The sequence below is a fragment of the Tigriopus californicus genome, chromosome 1 (genome assembly GCF_007210705.1).
Source record: "Tigriopus californicus strain San Diego chromosome 1, Tcal_SD_v2.1, whole genome shotgun sequence".
Lineage (NCBI taxonomy): Eukaryota > Metazoa > Arthropoda > Copepoda > Harpacticoida > Harpacticidae > Tigriopus > Tigriopus californicus.
Genome location: NC_081440.1, coordinates 15,056,206 through 15,074,601, shown reverse-complemented (window position 1 = coordinate 15,074,601; position 18,396 = coordinate 15,056,206). Strand labels below are relative to the sequence as shown.

The following is an 18,396-nucleotide window of genomic DNA, read 5'->3' as shown; positions in this document are numbered from 1 at the left end:
TGCAACAGAATGGGAGGAACAATTTTTCTTTATTTCAAAATATGTCTTCTTTCACCACCCTTTCAGGGCGATTTAAGAGTTGGAACAAAGATTGAGGTTCTAAACATAATTTATTTAAAGCATTCCACGGATTTAAAACACCTCGAGTAACGTTCCTCCTCTTAAGAGATCTCGAGTTTCTACTGAACATTCCTGAAAAGAGAGCACCACAACACATTACAATTCATCTCAATTCATGGGCTGAAAATGAAATCTAAAATTACATCATCACTTACAAGATTCGCACGGTGTTGGATGAACCAGCTCCCTTACGCCAACCCGTAATGCAAATCACATTGTCCCCGGTCTTAATGAATCCGTTCTTCTTTCCGAAATCAATGGCGTACTGGATGCGGTTATCGATGTCCTTGGTCCAGTCATCGATCCTATCCTCGGCGTAGTACAACGGGATGCATCCACGATGCAATTGCATCTGACGACCAGCTTGACGCTGTCTTGTCACGCCCAAAATCGGACATTGAGGGCGATACTGAGAAGCGGCTTTGGCCGTACGCCCAGTGGTGGTAATGGCAATGATCGCCGATGCCTTGATGCCATAGGAGGCCTGAACAGCCACCATGGAAGTGGTTTGAGTGGCATCCGCCGCCTGGTTGTGCAGATCCAAGGTCTTGGAACGGACCAAGTCATTGAAGAAGCGCTCATTCCACAGACAAGCTTCGGCTTCTCGGGACAAGTTACCCATGGTTCGGATGCATTGCAATGGGAAATCGCCCTTTGCGGTCTCACCCGACAACATGACGCAATCGGCTCCGTCCAAGACGGCGTTGGCAACATCAGAGCCTTCAGCTCTTGTGGGTCGGGGTTTCTTGACCATGGACTCCAACATCTGGGTGGCGCAGATCACCGGCTTTCCAGCCTTGTTGCACTTGGCAATGATTTGCTTCTGGGCGATGAACACCTTCTCGGGGGGGATCTCGATGCCCATGTCGCCTCGAGCCACCATGATACCGTCGGACTCGGCAATGATCTCATCAATGTTATTGACGCCCTGTTGGTTCTCAATCTTGGGAATGATCAAGATGTTCTTTCCTTTCTCGCCCAAGATCTTTCGGATATCCCGCACGCCAGCGGCATCACGGATGAACGAGGCGAAGATCATATCCACATCTTTCTCAATACCAAACATCAGATCTTCTTGATCCTTGGCCGAGATGGCGGGCAAGTCGCAATCGGTTCCGGGAAGATTGCAGCCCTTTCGGGATCCCAAATTGCCACCATTCTCCACCTCGCCAATAATATGGTCATCCTTGACTTCCTTGACGACGACAGAAATGAGACCATCGTCAATATAGATCCTCTTGCCGGGTTCAAGAACCTTGGTGATGTTCTTGTAGTCAACGAAGAGCACATCAGCCGTGCACTTCTCTTTGAAGGCTTCATCAGTTGTGATCTTGATCTTGGCACCAGTCTCCAAAGCTAGCTCCAGTCGACCATCATCGCCCTCTAAGAGTCCAGTTCGGATCTCGGGTCCCTTGGTGTCCAATGCAATGGCCAAAGACGGGTCGTATCCCCTCTCCTTGGCGTACTTTTCAGCTGCCAAGCGACAATTATCAATGGTGCCACCATGGTATTCGTGAGTTCCATGAGAGAAGTTCATTCGAGCGATGTTCATGCCCGTGTCAATCATGTCGAACAAGTAGTCCACCTCTCGAGAAACGGGACCTGTTGAGAAGGAACAATTCCATGAGCTTCAAATGAAACGCCGTTCTTTATCATTATTAAGCTCTAACTCACCAATGGTGCAGACAATTCCAGACAATCTAATGCGGTTGGCACGGCTCATGATGTTCAGGTCGGACAAGTAGTCCACCGTGGTGGAGGCCGTGTGAGCCTTTTGTTGGCCCCCGGGGACATTGCCGGTGGGCAAGATAGCCTAAACGGAGAAATAGTCGAAGCATTAAAATATTGGCAACTCGTACTTTTATAATTCATTCTACAATCGCCAGTAGTTTTTTATGACCTTCACAATGACAAATGTGAATATCTTACCGACTCTTCATGGTCATACTTCGTGACGTAAACCATTTTGATACTCGTTTGCACAAAAGAACAACCGTGCAGGCGCAATTTCTTTGGAAGCACTGAAAGATATCTCGATGGAAGACCTCGAATTCTCCAACCACCTTCGTTCTCCTTCAAACGTCTCTGAAGAATGAAGGCCAACGTAGGACACCGCTCGCCAAGCAAGCAAGCCAGTCGAGTGTTCTTGTCCTTTCCCCGACCTTGTCGGCTTTAGAATCTGAATCTGTTGGAAAGCAGGCCCTTTGCCCATGGAAACTACTCAAGAATCACGAGGGTCGAAATTTGAAACCCAATTTACCTTACCATCTTTTTCATCAATTAATTTTAAGAGATTAGACTTCATCACACACTCATTTGGATCCATAATACCATTTGAAATTAATTATAATCGGTTCATTGGACAAGGACATTACAGTGGGGTTGGAGGTTGGCACAGTTCAAACATGGCGCTCAAGAGAAAGTCCATTTTCCCCCTCCAAGGGAGAAGGAACTAAGCGATGCAGTCAGCTGCTCTCTCCCCAGAGAAAGTCCCAGGATCACCATCAGACAGAGAATACAGACCTGGCCAGATCGTCGCTTTCAAGCTTGGCTGCCATTGCAGGCGGGCCTGATAGTCATTGATCCCAAGTTCTCTGGCAAGACGTTTTGAAATCCGGCCAAACTTTCTTGACAACTTTCACCCAGATAGCCAACTGATCCCGTCCATAACAAAAAGGAGGTAAGAGCAGCCCTTTTCCTCGCCAACGTGAGGGAATCATTGTCACTGGTTTGGTTCCAATTGCAGAAGGATGAATTCTAGTGTGAGGCGAGCCATAACCGCCACAGGTCCTCAGGTGAAGAGGAACCTCGCTTCCAGTTCCAAATGCTTGACCAGTGAGAAGAAAGAGGGCTTCTTTTCGAACTTCTTTGATCGCAAGATCGAGGCCCAAAGCACGGCTCATTCGTCCAAGTTCTCGAATAAGCATTCCATCATTGAATGCCAGACTCACAATGTGAAGCCGGATAGTCTGGACAAGTATCTGAAGGCTCATCAGAATCTGGTGGACTTTATCAACTCGAATAAGACCGACCTCCATTGCGAGGCTTTGGGCAATTTCCACGTGTTTGTCGGAGACGAGGACCAGTACGTCCATTTGTGGAAATACGACGATGGTTATAAGGGCATCGACAAGACTTTGGCCAGTCTGAGACACATTTCGGACTACCAAGCTCTCCGCAACGACATCGTTCCACTTCTTCGCAATCGTCATAGCCAATATCTCCTTCCATTCAGCTTTTGGCCCGAATCCTACCCCCGGAAGAGTGGACACATCTACGAGTTGAGGAGCTATCACCTCAAACCGGGAACGATGGTGGAATGGGGCAACTATTGGGCCAGGGCCATCCGCATGAGGGACTACAAGCACTCCGAGGCTTTCGCCGGCATGTTCTCGCAAGTGGGAGAGCTCTACAACGTGAAGCACATCTGGTGCTACGATAGCTTGGAAGATCGTCAAAACGCCCGGGAAGTGGTTTGGCAGAAGCAACAGAGCCAATGGAGCGAGATCGTGGCCAACACGGTTCCCTTGATTCGGCACATGACCTCCAGGATCATGGTGCCCATGGAACATTCGCCCACACAATAGACAGACCCAACTAACTTCATTGTGACGAACCCCGCCCCAAGTAAATCATGACAAGATCGAATTATCGAGTTTAGAAGCATATACCAGAATAAAAAAGCAAATGAACATTTTGGATAAAAACCGGCAATTGATTCGTAATGAGTGCCTACTTACGGATGTAGCCTTGCTCTCAGTTTCAAACATGATGGGAGACCTTAGGATGCTCTACTTTCAAAGGATTTGATGCTGCTTATGAAGTTGCCAAAGAAATGGCAAGGCTCTCGGCTTCCTCGAAGACCACCTGACCTTGTGCAAGGACGCTCAAGAGGAAAAAAGAAAGCTTGGTATGCAAGTCAGGCTAGAGGTAGGAAAGGCTTCTCAACTTTGTGTCCAATCGGGCCAAGGAAGAATCGGTCCAAATAATGCCGGGATCAAGTTCAAAGCAGTCCTTTCCAATCGTGGCAGACACCCCCACCTTAGTCAAGCTTTGATGCAAAGTTGATCAAGGTCAAGTTACTGTACACCGACGCCTAATCGTTATCTCCATACATACATCTTTGGAGGTCGAGTTTCAGGCATTTGACCACTTTTTCTTACCTGGGCAAAACGCTGTGTTCTGGTGGAACTCATGGCTCGTCAAAAATTAACTCCAGAAACAATGATTTCTAGCATGTTTATCTACCCTGACTCATGATAACTCATCATCGCCGAGGGCTTGGAAACATTACACGAGGGACAATCCAACTCGAATCACCAATTACGGTAACATCCTTTCAGATAGTCTCAAATAAGTGGCCAACGCATTCAAACAAATAGAAATCGCACAACGAAAGCCCTATCACAAGGCTAGACTGCAATTTGAAAGCCAAGGTTCAAGAACTACGTTTGCGGCAGGGCCAGCACTGAGCCGCTCCGAGAGCATCGATAAAACACATCCATGCTGCCAATCTGTCAGGGGCCCAATCTAGCTTCTCGACCCATTGAGCTCCAAAGCTCGAGGGAAATCCCCGTGTGGAGGACCCAATGACCACTAGTTCATGGCTTTTGTTACATGGTAACACAGTGACAAATTTTAAACCTGGAAAAATGAGTCCAATCATGATTGGCATGCCCCTCGCGCAAACTTCATTCGGTCTTGAAAGGCAAACATGTCGGCGAGGGTGTGTTCCAGCCTCAATCCAGCGTTACCCGGACAGATAAAGAATCGAGCTTTTGTCGTTTCCTTAAAACCAAAGTACAGACAATCAATCACCAAGTCATCATGTACCTGAAGGGCCGAACCACAGACCCGTCCCTAGATAATAGTGATTTCCAACATGAATCTAGTTTCAACCAGTGTTCTCCTGTGGCCAATACCAGACATGCTTGAAAGGGTAGATTGGTTCGAAATACAGGGAAAAGTGCTGGCAGGGACGTGGCCACACCATGGATGAAATACTTACATAGGCATCCGGCATTTGAGCCATACTGGATGTTTCTTTACACAGATAGAATTTAAACCGACACCTGTGGATGACTTGGCAAGCGTTGAAGCTCAGAACTTTACTCGGGGAAGTTCGGATGAGAAAGTGATACGGAGAATGCAATGCCCCACACGACCAGCCTGAGTACGAGTACTACAACAGCCTACTACTACAACTACTTCTGCTAGTTTCTAGTACAAAGAACACCGATTGAGGAGGTGTATTACATAGGAAAATGCCCATGGTAACAGAACTTGACAAGCCTATTGGGGCAGTTCGTGCAAGAAGCTCAAAATGTTTAAGGGGGTTTTAGTGGTGAAATATTAAATATGAAAAAAGGGCTTGAGGCGCCATTGACTATTTGAATTCATGTGACTTGGGAATGACCACATTTGAAGTCATCTGTGTGCGAGGGTTTTATTTAAAACGAACTTCTTGCCCCTTTTCATGCCGTTCATGAACTCGGTGACGTTTAAACCGGGCGCGATTCATGTGAGTCTGCAACCACAAGTATTTAGATCGGATCAGGCTTAGCTATTGACTGTCGAAATCGCCCTCTACCGCCTCAAGAGCGCAAGACTGGAGATGATGCTCAGTGCACAAGCTCCGTACTTTTGTAGGCTTCTTCTTGATTTTCTTTGACTTTTCCTCCCCTCTTTTTAGCCAACCCCCATTGGTTGGCGCATTTTTGGCAGAGCATTGAGTGTCCATTAATTCATTCTTCAAGTTCGTTTGGTTCGTGCGTGTTGCCTAAACAAGCCATAATTGTCCAAAAAGTCCGTTGTACTGGTGTCTTCATTTCTGTCACTTTGTACTCGTCTGATTGTGGTCACCCAGGGCAAGGTGACCCAAGAAGGGGTCTCCCTCAATTTCTCTTTATTTTTCTCTCTCGCTCTTGTCATTCTCAGGGTGTCCGTTTCTAAATCATAAAGTCTGTATTTTAATTTCGCCAAAACTTTGTTATGAGAGCCCTTTGTGATATTGTCAGAGGTTAAGATTTGATGTACGGATAAACATCTGCACTTTCTAATTATTTCCAAATCATTTCAAAGCTCTATTGAAGTATGGTAGCCATTGGAATACGCTGCTATATTTGACCTCTTGCTTCAGAGCATCATCTGCTCTTTAATACATATTTCCTGCGAGATTGCAACCTCCTATGCATTTCGAAAGTCAATAAGGGCCCTTACTTGCAACGTCACACGGCCGAAAGAAAACCGGAAGAGGCACGGTAGATTGCTATGAAAACTGCTCTTGCCTTGCCTTGAACGCAATTTCTTTTTTGGACATTATGTGACCTGAGGCACTTTTTATAAATAAGATTTTGGTAGAATTAGCCAAACAGAACTCAAACGCATTATAATTCAATAAAAAGGAATTGGCTCAATCGGCCCTTTATTTGGTAGAGGCTGGTTGACAATGCGCCCTCTGAAGTGCAGAACGTAAAACAAATTTCGTGCAGCGTAAGAGGGCTATGGATCGGGCAATTTCGAAACGTTTGGACGACTATGATGTGATAATAAGTAAATGTTCGATCTTTGAGGGCATTGATTGTCATTCCGCCTTTGGTATATGTACAGCGACGACAAAAATCGAATTTGAACGATTTTTTGCCATTTTATACGATACTGTAGCAGAATATGGCGGTACAAAGTGGCCAAAAAAGGGTAGAAGTGATAATTTCCCATGATATAAGAAAATAATGATCCTTGCTAACAAATTCGAACAATGCCGTATTTACTCCGTGCGTCAAAAAGAACTGGATTTGGGACCAAAATGTTTGAAATGGTCATATCTCTGTTAATAATGAACCGATTTAGTCGAAATTTCCTTTGCAAACCCTTGTGACATTAATCAATCTAAGCTCCAAATCAACCCTGCTCTTGGCGTTCAAAGTGCCTCCATCCAGACAATGACAGAGTTGAGGCTGAATAGGGAATTGAAGCCCATGTAGGAGTGGGTGAGTGTGGCCATCAAAGCATTTTCGAAGCAGAATTTTGTTCTGCAGGCTTTGGCTGTAATTCGCGGCCATGTTGAATAATATGACACTGCCAGATGAAGAGCATTGTTTGACTTTTGATCCTCGACCAAAAAGTGGGTTATTCACAGCCTTAAAGTAGGCCTTCATCTTGTCAGTTGTATGGACCAAAACTCAGAGTAGAAACACTCTGCTTTGGCCCTACTCCACTTTTAGCATCCAAGTAACAATTCTACTTGTCTTCTATCCACATAACTGTCCACAGAGAGACGGAATTCTTTCTCATACCAGACAGGGTTGGATGACTCTGTTGCTGAGGCTAAGATCCCAAATAAAGTTGTTGAGGTTAGAGATGTTTGGATGCAATCACAAAGACATATTGACCCAGCTTTATTTCTGTGCTTTTCTGGGGCCCAAAAGCAGATTTGCTTGAAATTCTGAAGGTTATAAACTGATTGTAGACTAGATCAAAGACAAATGTCTTTTGGTCTGAATGAAAGATGATTGTGCCAGCATCCAAACCTATACTTGTGAATAGGATGACCTTAGAGCAGACAATGTGAGTGTTTCACATTTATTCATCAATTGAAACTTGACCAACTGACGGATTTGATGATTTGTCCAACGGGAAACTCAAGCATTCCGATCTGAACCGCCACCTCCCACATATTTAATTCTACATTTGCTTTTAGACGTGTTTCATTCCTCTTGTCAATCAAAAAGTCCAAAACAACCTGTGATATCGCACCCCAAATATGATAGGTAGGAACCTAAGTATATTTCGTCGTATTATATGTAGGTACATAGTGGTCAACATATATAGATAGATACTAACCCCAGCAGGATTGTACTCGATGATCTGATCCCCATGGTCGTTCTCGATCCAATGGTAGAGCAATCGGGATCTCTATTCATTATTCTTGGTATTGACGTTCTGCCGGGAGTTGGTATTGAGAGTAGGTTGCGTCATTTTCCTGTTCTTGTTGCGTGGCTGGTTCCGATGTATCCCAACCCATTCTTTGAATCAATAATCATCTTTCATTAGCTTCCTCATGACAAAAATGCACTCCAGGTTACCCCAGTGACCTTAATAATCTCAGATACGGGTACGTCCGAGTCGAGGAGAGCCCAAAAGGCTTCCTAAGTTGGCATTTGCCGTGGTTACAATCGGGTTTTTGACGGTTTATTTTTCATTATTTACTTTCCGTCTAACCTAGAGCCACTATAGTAAAATCTACTGTAGTGGCTCTAGTCTAACCCACATCTGTCCATATTTCCGGAGGTAGAAAAAAGGAGAGTTACTAGTTCAGCTCTTCATGACGCACCCGATACTGTGTTACATGAACATAAGGTAATTATTTAATCCAACAAATCAGCTATAATGCCGCCGTTACTTGTAACGGCGTTGTAACGGCGTTACTCAAGTCCTGGTTAATATCCAAATACTAACACCATGTCACGCCAAGAGTGCAAAAAAAGTAACTCTGTTCGGCTACTGAACTTTCGCCCAACGTCGAAGAAATCCCAGAGCTTGCTATTCTAATGGTCTGGTTTCACAACACTGATCAAGTCGCATTTTATCTACAGAGTTTTTAGATGCTCTAATTTACACACCAAAAGTTGAAGTCATTATTTTTCTCATTGCAACATTCAATGTTTCGCAAGGGCCAAAAGGAATGAGCAGGAAAAGTACAAAATGCAAACACTCGTCAATCTCAGAAAATGCCTACAAAGTTATTCTTTTAGGTCGTGTCGACATATGAGAAATGAAATAGCGTTCCATGAATGCTCAAAGTGGTGTACATATAAAAAAACCATTAGATTATTGAACAAGTGAAGAAGAAAAAATGAAGTGTTTTGCCTTTTTCATCGGATGAATGTTTGTAAGATGATGGATGTTCTCTAAACCTGTACCATGTAGTGTTTTTCACAACCTACGATGTATTCATAATCATTGGAATTGCAAATAATGCGAGATCATTGTTTTGACTCGGTATTTTGTACAAAACGAACATATCTTTCATTATGGACAGATGCATGATAGATGCTTGCAAAAAAACACGTCAACATCCCAGATGATGTTGTCACAATACTTCGAAGCATTTACTCATACAAATAAGTTATCTACCTCATTATCAAAGTGGAGGAGCTATTCTAAGGGCATTTCTTTGGTTTTGGGCAACCAAAGAGTGCGCTGTTGGTGTTGCTCATCGTATTTTTCTCAAGCGAGATCGTAGTTTATGGTCAAACTTTTATAACGGGATACCTGGAACGGTGTAAATACCTCCACGATGTTTGGATGTTTGTCATCTTGTTTATCTCGATCTCTCAATATCGAGGAAGAGTTTGAGGGCTCTTGTAATGAGTGACCCTTTCCCTACGAGAAACTCAGCAGGTTCAGAGAAAAGCAACGGAGAGCTAAACTGTTCTCTCTCTTTCCTTGGTGAGCACCATTTTCACCCACCCACTGTCAACCCATAATGATCAAGATGTGGTTTAAGCGTTCACGGGGACAACAGCAGTGACCTGGACATCATTTTCAGATTTAACTTCTTTCCAAATTTACGTGCTACTATTGTCGTTCTGTTGATTTTTCTTGTAACTGCCGACCCCAAAGGAGATTTATATTTCTCTTTATTCCATGGAATGTTGTTAAAACGCTCAACAGAAATCAGATTATCCCTAAAAACAGGCTTCACGACATTCTATTAGTTTGTGGCTTTTGATTATGCAATATATATGTTTGCTATTGAATTTCCAATAAGATGATTTTTCTGGGTTGTCTTAGGATAGTAATTGGAAATCTAAACTCAGTCATGCCAGAGAATACGAGACTTAACAAGTGCCACCTTCATAAGTCACAGTTGTCCCTGACGCTCATTGGAAATCTTTGACCGACTACTTAATGACGAAGTGCTTGTTTGCTTGCAATTGATTTTCGCTCTGGGGTGCAGCTAAAAAACCACTAACCCTTTGACATTTTGGCCGAAAGCAAACGATGCAAACGATGCATTTGTTGGATGAGTTCCTTGAAGGAATTTGCTTTTTAAGTGAATGACGAGCATTTGAACGTTGGTACCAACGTTGTGGTATGATGTATGTCTTGATCATCTCGTTGTTCATCTCCAATTGAAATATTTCCTAAACCCACCACAACCCTCTCTCTCCGACATCCTTGCCCTAAAGTCTGACAAATCACCAATGCAAATCGGAGCCACCAAATTCACGAACTGCATTGGATATTTCAACCATAGGTGGGTATGGATGGCTAAACTGATAACATCGACAGAGAGTTGAACTTCAAAAGAAAAGAAGAAAAGAAAGGCTAGTAGGCTATTGGCTAGGATTGACCATAACGAAAAAATTACTCGCTTTAAATTCCACCCCACCTGACCATTTGCACCTTAAGTGTGACTTCTTTAGACGAGAATAACAGGGAATAAATAATGTGACCTTTGAGACTTCACGTATCTGAGTACAAAGACTTCCCGTAAGAGATTGACTTATAAATCGGTTGACTAAAACAGTACCGCCCATCTCTGACTGAACTTGACAATTGAGAGGTCCAAGGGGAATCCCCATGTTTTAAGATTTGGACAACTTGACATCCCAATGCATTCCAATATCTGAACTGGACCCGCCATGATTGCAAGTAGAGGTTGTCATGATTTCTTCGAGAAGATTTTAATCGCCAGCAGCCAACCAACTCTTGGCTTTGGCGGGACAAATAATTTTCCGAGCTTTGGGCTTAAAAGCTTGGGTTTTGGGTAGCTTCAACCAGCCAGATATGAGGGATGGATGGGGATCTGTGGCGCAGATGAGTGGTGAGTTGGGGGAGGAGAATGGACCCAGCTTTCCAGGTAGGATGAAACTCGCCCAAATCTTGATAGCGGAAAAACGCAAAAATTGACGGCAACAAATGCAAACAAATCAGTTTTACTTTAGAGTTCCACCAGATCAGATCAAGTCAATCCTTCTCATGTCACTGACCGAGTGCGTTCAACTCTGAACATGGTGAGCAATTACATTTTTGGTATCCTCAAAAGTATACACTGAGGTCCGGGTAATTAATTCAGTTACCACAGTAAAAATCGGATATAAGAGCAGCTTTGGGGCCTTGAATTTCTGCTCTTATATCCGATACTCCAGTTCCGCGGCGCCAGAGGCAAAACTGATGACAGAAAACATATTTTTAAGCTGTAATTTGATGTAGTTTTAGGGTCCAAACAAAATGCAACCATAAAAATTGAGAAAAATGAAACCAAACGAAAGGAGGGCAGTGTGTTGGCTCTATGTTTACGGACCAAATACGTAGTTAATTTGTCACAGAATTATGTACTGGCTATGAAGTTTGAAAAAAAAACCAAGGGTTTTCCTAAGGAAGCACGTTTGACTCCTAACTTTGCGGCAGCTTCGGTCACAGGCTTATCTTGGACAGCTTGTCAAAATCGACAAGGAGCTTTTGCCTCTCTTTGATGGAAAAAGGGGTTCTCTTGGCAGACGCCATTATGTATGAGTGTTTGTTTTTATGAGAAAGCGGCTGAATACTTGCTTTTATAAAATGGCTTAACCAGTTTCCAACAAAAACTTAACTGTGGAGCGAGAGAAATAAAAAAGAAATATTTTGCCGCCTTCAATTCTGTTCTTACATCTGATGTGGCCCAAATTTCGTGCTCTGATATCCGATGCTAATTTACTATACTTTACTATATCATTTGATTCGGGGATTCATAACCCTGCTCTTATATCCGATTTGCTCTTATAGCCGATGCTCCTATATCCGATTTTTACTTTATTACAAAATAATGTAGTTTTATTTCAATTTGAAACGAGCAAAATGTGAAGAAAAAAAAAGTATTTGATCTTTTTTATTATTAAATCCATCTCAGGTTAACCACAATTGAAACTGTGCATACATAACCTGAAGCCGCTATTTGAAGCAAAATTTCGCTAAGAACAATGAATCTCGTGGAAGGACGAGACAAGGAATCCGAAATACTATTATTTCCTCTCGTCTATTTCAAGGCTTCCCCACATTGGATCCTGGCCCTCGCTTGCCTGGGAATCGCTCGGGCCCAATACTTGTACTCTCAGGGACCTATTTTAACAGCATTTACCACTGATGACCAAGGCCACGATGACTACGTGAGACAAGTTCATTCTCGGCAGTATTGGTCCCCATTTGGAAACTCGTATCAGCCTCAAGTGACACGACCCAATCAATATTTCTCAAGACCCACTTATCCCAATTACGATGGAACTCGCTCGTCAACGGGCAGTCGCTATTCCTCGACATCGAACCAGAACAGATATTATTCTCCATCATCTTCTTCCTCTCCCTCATCGCCGTCCAATGGATACCAACCTTATTTCCGTGAAAGCCGGCCTCAAAGCTTCAAACCAAGGGTGCCTGAATTCAAGTCAGCACCTTTGGTGGTAGAGCAAATACCCAAAGTGATCACAAGAAAACCGATTTCATCTACCACCATTAGCTCTACAACAAGCACCACTACTACTACTACTCCTACCACCACCATCACTACTACCACCTCTACTACTACCACCACTACTTCTACTACTACTTCTATAACTACTGTAAGTACAACGACAACCATTAAGCCCACAACAAAAACAACTACAGTAGCAACAAGTACCGAGGGTATAACCAAACCATTGTCACTCACCACAACTTCCGCTATTACCATGTCCTCGGAGAGCGACTTTCGGACTGACCCTTTCTACAGAGAGGAATACCTCATGTTCATGGAGTGGCTTAAGAACAAGAACAACCATGCTAGTGAGCTGAAAGAATCCACAGATGAGGCTTCAATTAGGCAGGGGGTTAAAGAAACAATCACGCCATCAACAACCACCCCAACAACAACCACGACCCCCACAACCACTACTACTAGTACTACTACGACAACAACAACGACGACGACGACAACCACAACAATTATTGTTACAACAACAACAACTACTACTACTACTACTACAACAACTACTACTACTCCCACTACCAATGCCATAACAACGTCATCAACAACTATAACAATACAAACAACCACAAAAGCTAACTTACCGATCATTTCCGAAGCAAGCACTGAATACACTGTCAATATTTTCGATATTGATGAGGAATCATCTTCCGCAACGGAAATTTTTTCTATGTCTACGATATCTACTGAAGATTCGACAACACCCGTTCCAGATTTACCCGTGTTTGCGGAGGAACCGGAATATGAAGCAACAAAGAGTTCGAGTAGGGAACATTTGGGCCAAACAACTGAAAGATCTGTGAAAACTACCACATTGACTCCAGATTTGGTTGAAGGTACAACAATGGATGAAACCACCATAGACACATCTTCTGATTTAGCAACTCTCGCTGGAGATACTGGAACATCTAAGAAGTCGGATAATGAGGAGAACGGTTCATTCAAAGAAGAAGAAGAATTGTCGGTTAGCCAAGGGCTTTTGGATTATTCCACCATTGCCGAATCAACCACCGAGGCCACCGAGGCCCCAGAGACCTCAACTATGCCCCCGATAAATACACACAAAGAGGTAATGGAGGAGCATTTGGAAATCGAAGACGAATTGGAAGAAAGAGATGAAGAGCTGGTAGAGCCAGAAATCGACGAGACTACCATCGCTGCTCCTCGAGGGGTCAAGAAAATAAACGATTTCCCTAAGTATCGGACAGAAACGATTAACAGGCCGTTTCCATTCAAGAAAAATCGTCTCCATTATATGTCTCTGTCCACACCCACTGGAATACCCTCTATTTTCGGACCAGCATCCCACTCATCGACCCGACACCCTCCAGTTGTATTCCTTTTCAATGGGCGACATCGGAACAATAGATATAAATCGAGACAAAAGATTGAGTCCACTTCAACCTTAAAGCCCACTTCGTCTACAACAACCCCCAAAACAACCACGACCATTTCAACAACAACAACAGTTGAAACCACGACCAGAAGGCGAAACCAATTTCGCCAAGGTTGGAAACCATCCCGATGGAGACCGGCATTCAGATATCCAACCTCCCGAATCACTACCAAGATTCCGCTCCAATTGAACACACAAAGATCTTCGATAAAAAGCAACTTCAAGCCCGTCATGAGTCTCCTGAATTCCGCCACGAATCGGGGAAAAATCCCAAATTTTCAAGAGATCGACGATTCCGAAGAGCGACTCGCTGAGGAAAGGCGGAAACGAATTCTCCAACCCAAACGACCCGTTTTCATCCAACAACTCATGAGAGGAGCCTCCAAAACGACGACGGAACATCCGAAGCCAAAGATTGCCCTGATTGATTTGGCCAAGACCACCACTCCAGAGCCTGAAGATACAACAATTGCGATGAATGTGAATGATCCCACAACCGAAAGCACTACTACCGACCCTTCGACGGTTGGAATTGAAGATACCACGACTGAAATGACAGAGGAGACCACCACTCCAAGTTTAGACGCTTTTGAAGATGTGTCTTCGGTAATGTCAACTACTACAGAAGAGGCAGACTTGGACACTGCTACGACTATTGCTCCAGTTTCAACGACCCTAATGCCAAATCCCGAGGGATTCGTCCCTTTCCTGGGTGAGGCCATACCAATTGCTTCCGACGATATCGTGATGTCTGAGGATGGCTTGGTTATCCATATTGAAGAATTTGAAGAAGACGTTGAACCACCCACCGAATCAAAGAATGTCACTTCCAAAACGGTATTAGTTGGCGAGCCAAAAGGCCCCAAGATCAAGACCTTCAAGCCCTATCCGTACATCCATCCACCGCCATTCCAACATAAGCCGAGGAAGGCTAACACTGCAATTATTAATGAGTCATTACTCGATGAATTGGATGTTACTACACCAATGACAACGCCAATGCCTACTACAACGTTGCCGCCTTCAACAACTCGTGGAGCTAAAACAGCAAGGACAACTAGAAAAGGAAATGTTCGTAAAGTGGGGAAAAAGGCCACCACAACGACAACCCCGATTCTGGTAGGCATCCCTGCAAAAGTGACCGAGATTGGTCCTCCGAAAAAGCAGTCCAATGACTTCAACAGTCTCAACTTCTTCGACCGTTATTACAAATCCGGATGGGCCGACAAAGATGTCAAGGACATGACACGAACCCGGACATCCATTGCTATGCCCCATCAGGTAGCTTCAGTAGCCTCGGTTCAACCCTTTTCGGCTTCCACGGGATCGCGAAAACCACCGCCCGAGGACAACATTCCGGATTTCTTGAGATTCGCCATCCCTATGCAAAGCCAACCCATTGATAGGAAAATGGATGTGGTTTTTGATGGTTATGCAAGATATGTTAGGCATTAATAATATTTATTTTTGGTATTGCTTCCAAAATGCATATAACGTGTTGATTTAGCTGAGAGTGGAAAAGAGAATTGAAGATTGTGCGGAAAGATGGGGAATGGTGTGCCTACATGCTCAAAAATTTCATTTTCTAGCAAAGGGACGAAACTAAAAACCCTTAAAAAGAGTTCCTTTATAACGAAAGATTGGATTATTGTGTGACTTTCATTAATGTCCATTGAGTGGGGATTCAAGAGGAAATATATCAAACAATTGAAAATGATCTCTAGATTTTGGACGAAAAACTAAAACCGGGGTTTAGCACCGAGCGATTGATGATGACTTGACTTTGCTTGAATGAATAAAACGAAGTAGGTGGACAGTTGACAGTTGACATTAGTCCGTGGAGGTTTTGAAACTGAAGTCGAGTCCGGAATTCCATAGTAACAACGTTTAACAATGTCCACTGGTATATGTACTTATGATAAAACATCTGGAAGCTAATGAGACACTTAAAAAAGTTAGCAGATTTTCCAGATTAGTCGACATTTCAATAATATCAAGGTCACTTACTGTAATAACGAATCGACGTCGATCCACGTTCAACGCGACCTTATCTAATCATCATCGTCATCATCATCGTCAGGAACAAAGAGCTCATTCTCTTCTAGGAACGCAGCAAATTTCTGGCTCATCCAAGCTCCGATGCTTAATCCGGCAAAGACTGTGGCAAAGATCTTGATCAATCCGTACCGAACCTCCCGCTTGGGCTCCTCCAAAATGATCCCAGTCTCCGTCGTAGTGGCGTGTCTGACTGGGGTATGTTGGGGCGTGAATGGAGCGGGCGTGGCTCCACTCGTACCCTGAGACGAGGGACGCGAGCAAGGCGCACTAAGCCATGTTTTGGATCGCAACACTTGGATGCAACGAGACGCCATGGTTGGTCGTGATGGTCGTGAGGGATGACAGTAGAAGTCAAGGAATGTCGGCAGTGAGATGAATTAGGTGAGAAGGCGAACAAGGGCAATGAGAGGAAATTACAGGAATAATTTATGAATGAATGCGCATATGGCTAAATTTGTTCCGAGGACATTCCTGCTGCTCAGGAAACCCTAGACACTTCTGGAGCAAAGTCAACAACACACATTGCTGTCTGTCGATCTCACACTCCACTGAAAGTCGCATATGTAGTTGAGATCAAGAAAAAGCCACCTAGCGTCACTTTGAAAGCTTCAAATATCTTGGATGTACAAGGTCCATTGACCAGTGGCGTATACAGTCTGAACTTTCCCAGATTTTTTGGCTTTACATACTTTATTAATCATCATCATCGTCATCTAATGTTACCCTTGAATGGTAAACAATCACTTGCTTTGTATCCTAATACATTGCATTTTATGATTAAGTACGCTCCAAAACAACTCTATTATTGATTGACTATCACGAATGATGACTTAAGGGATGACCAACAAATACAGTCAATAGGTTAGCTATTGACTGGAATGACTTGACTGGAACTCGTTATTGTTAAATGAAACTGCCCCCTCCCTATTTGGGGAAAAAGAGTGTAGGCATGGCAAAAACATACAAAAATGATGGCGAAAGAGAAACGGAAGAGAATAGAAACGCCTCACTGCATAGGAGCATTGTCACAAAAAGAAGAAGGCATAAGCAATGGACGAGGCAGGTTAGATGCATGGAAATGGAATAGAATATTATTGGAATCTCCATAGAGGTCGCTAAGAGCGCGTCGATAATGGCGCTTTGTTCTAAAACTCTATGAAGCTATTTTCAGCTGTTTCAGTCTCCTGTGAGCCGATCAACACCACGGTACAAGACTGGCTTGAGAAAGAGGGAAAGAGATTATCGATTCTCCAACGAAAAGAAAGTCCAAGACATGACAGACACTTATCCGCTCTAGACGAGGTTGGCTCACTGGGTGTTGCGATGCCCGAAACAGTAACATCCAATCTTTGAGCTCTTTTCTCATGGGAGGTTGTGATATGCCAAATGGTTGCGAGATGCCTGCTCAAGGGCAATGTTTTTGTATGATGGATTTAAGGAGTCATCACTCATTGGAGTTCGAAGGACCATATCTAGGGTTCGATTCAAAATCCTTCGGGCCAGTAGGAAACTTTCCACAGAGGGTATTCTTTGAGTCGACCAAACAGCTGTTGTATTGCTTCCTGAGTAATATCAGTAAATCAGGGATGATATCTCTCAATATATTCTTCGAATTTCTGGAAATGTGTAATGGGGACTGGTGTCATCTCAAGGACTTGGTCACTTTGGAAACTACGGATGTCTTACGAGTCCGGAACCTCAACTTTGAACAATACCCATTCATCAAATGACAAAACACCAAATGCACAGGACATATGAATCTATTGATCTAAAATGAAGGTTAATCGAAGAATTCATTCACGACTATGTTGATCCATATTTTTCTCAAACTGTTTTGATGATCCTGTGTCCTGTCAAAACAGAAAAGCTTCATATAAAATCCTGACGTAAGACCTGTTTACACATTACAGTAAATACTGTACGAGTGAATGCACTATGTGCAGCTCAAAAAGCTCGGTAGACAAGACTTTGAGAGCACTTTGGCCAGTCGTTAATAAGGCAATGTGTGGTTCTATCAAATCGGTCCTGCCCAAATTGTGGTCTCGGGATGTAGAGCCTTTGGAAATGAGAGCTCTCAGAAAGGGAAATGTAATGGCTAAATGGTCACAAACAAAACATCGTAAAGTATCAAAAAATTCTACAACGCCAAGGCAAGCATGTTAAATGTAATAAAAAGACATGTGAAGTGACCATATGCAATCGTTATTTTATGATTTTAAACCGATGACAAAAAATATCAAGAAGCAATTATTTTTCCAAATCTTTGCAACCAAAAGTCTTTGAAAAGGTCCATTTTTCATAAAATAGTTAGGACCCC

The 18,396-nt window shown here is 43.4% G+C and overlaps 3 protein-coding genes across 6 annotated transcripts; 2 read left to right on the top strand and 1 right to left on the bottom strand.

Moving 5' to 3' along the window:
- Positions 1-10: 10 nt before the first annotated feature.
- On the bottom strand, positions 11-5,318 carry LOC131884415 (pyruvate kinase-like). Of its 4 annotated transcripts, none has more exons than XM_059232212.1 (4): positions 5,129-5,318; positions 1,795-1,933; positions 276-1,722; positions 11-192 (listed from the first exon to the last, which is right to left on the bottom strand). In XM_059232212.1, the coding sequence occupies exons 1-4, from the start codon at positions 5,150-5,152 to the stop codon at positions 180-182; spliced, it is 1,623 nt and encodes a 540-aa protein (XP_059088195.1). In that variant the 5' UTR covers positions 5,153-5,318; the 3' UTR covers positions 11-179. The 4 variants fall into 4 exon arrangements, with proteins under 4 accessions (XP_059088195.1, XP_059088178.1, XP_059088186.1 ...); XM_059232195.1 differs by lacking the exon at positions 5,129-5,318 and adding an exon at positions 4,284-4,331; XM_059232203.1 differs by lacking the exon at positions 5,129-5,318 and adding an exon at positions 3,861-4,017.
- On the top strand, positions 2,501-3,808 carry LOC131884454 (protein NipSnap-like). The gene is made up of 2 exons (XM_059232243.1): positions 2,501-2,800; positions 2,867-3,808. The coding sequence occupies exon 2, from the start codon at positions 2,871-2,873 to the stop codon at positions 3,705-3,707; it is 837 nt and encodes a 278-aa protein (XP_059088226.1). The 5' UTR covers positions 2,501-2,800; positions 2,867-2,870; the 3' UTR covers positions 3,708-3,808.
- A 5,741-nt stretch (positions 5,319-11,059) lies between the features above and the next one.
- On the top strand, positions 11,060-15,750 carry LOC131883462 (mucin-2-like). Its single transcript, XM_059230945.1, has 2 exons — positions 11,060-11,141; positions 12,153-15,750. Exons 1-2 carry the CDS (start codon positions 11,139-11,141, stop codon positions 15,474-15,476), a joined length of 3,327 nt encoding a protein of 1,108 aa, XP_059086928.1. The 5' UTR covers positions 11,060-11,138; the 3' UTR covers positions 15,477-15,750.
- The last annotated feature ends 2,646 nt before the right edge of the window (positions 15,751-18,396 follow it).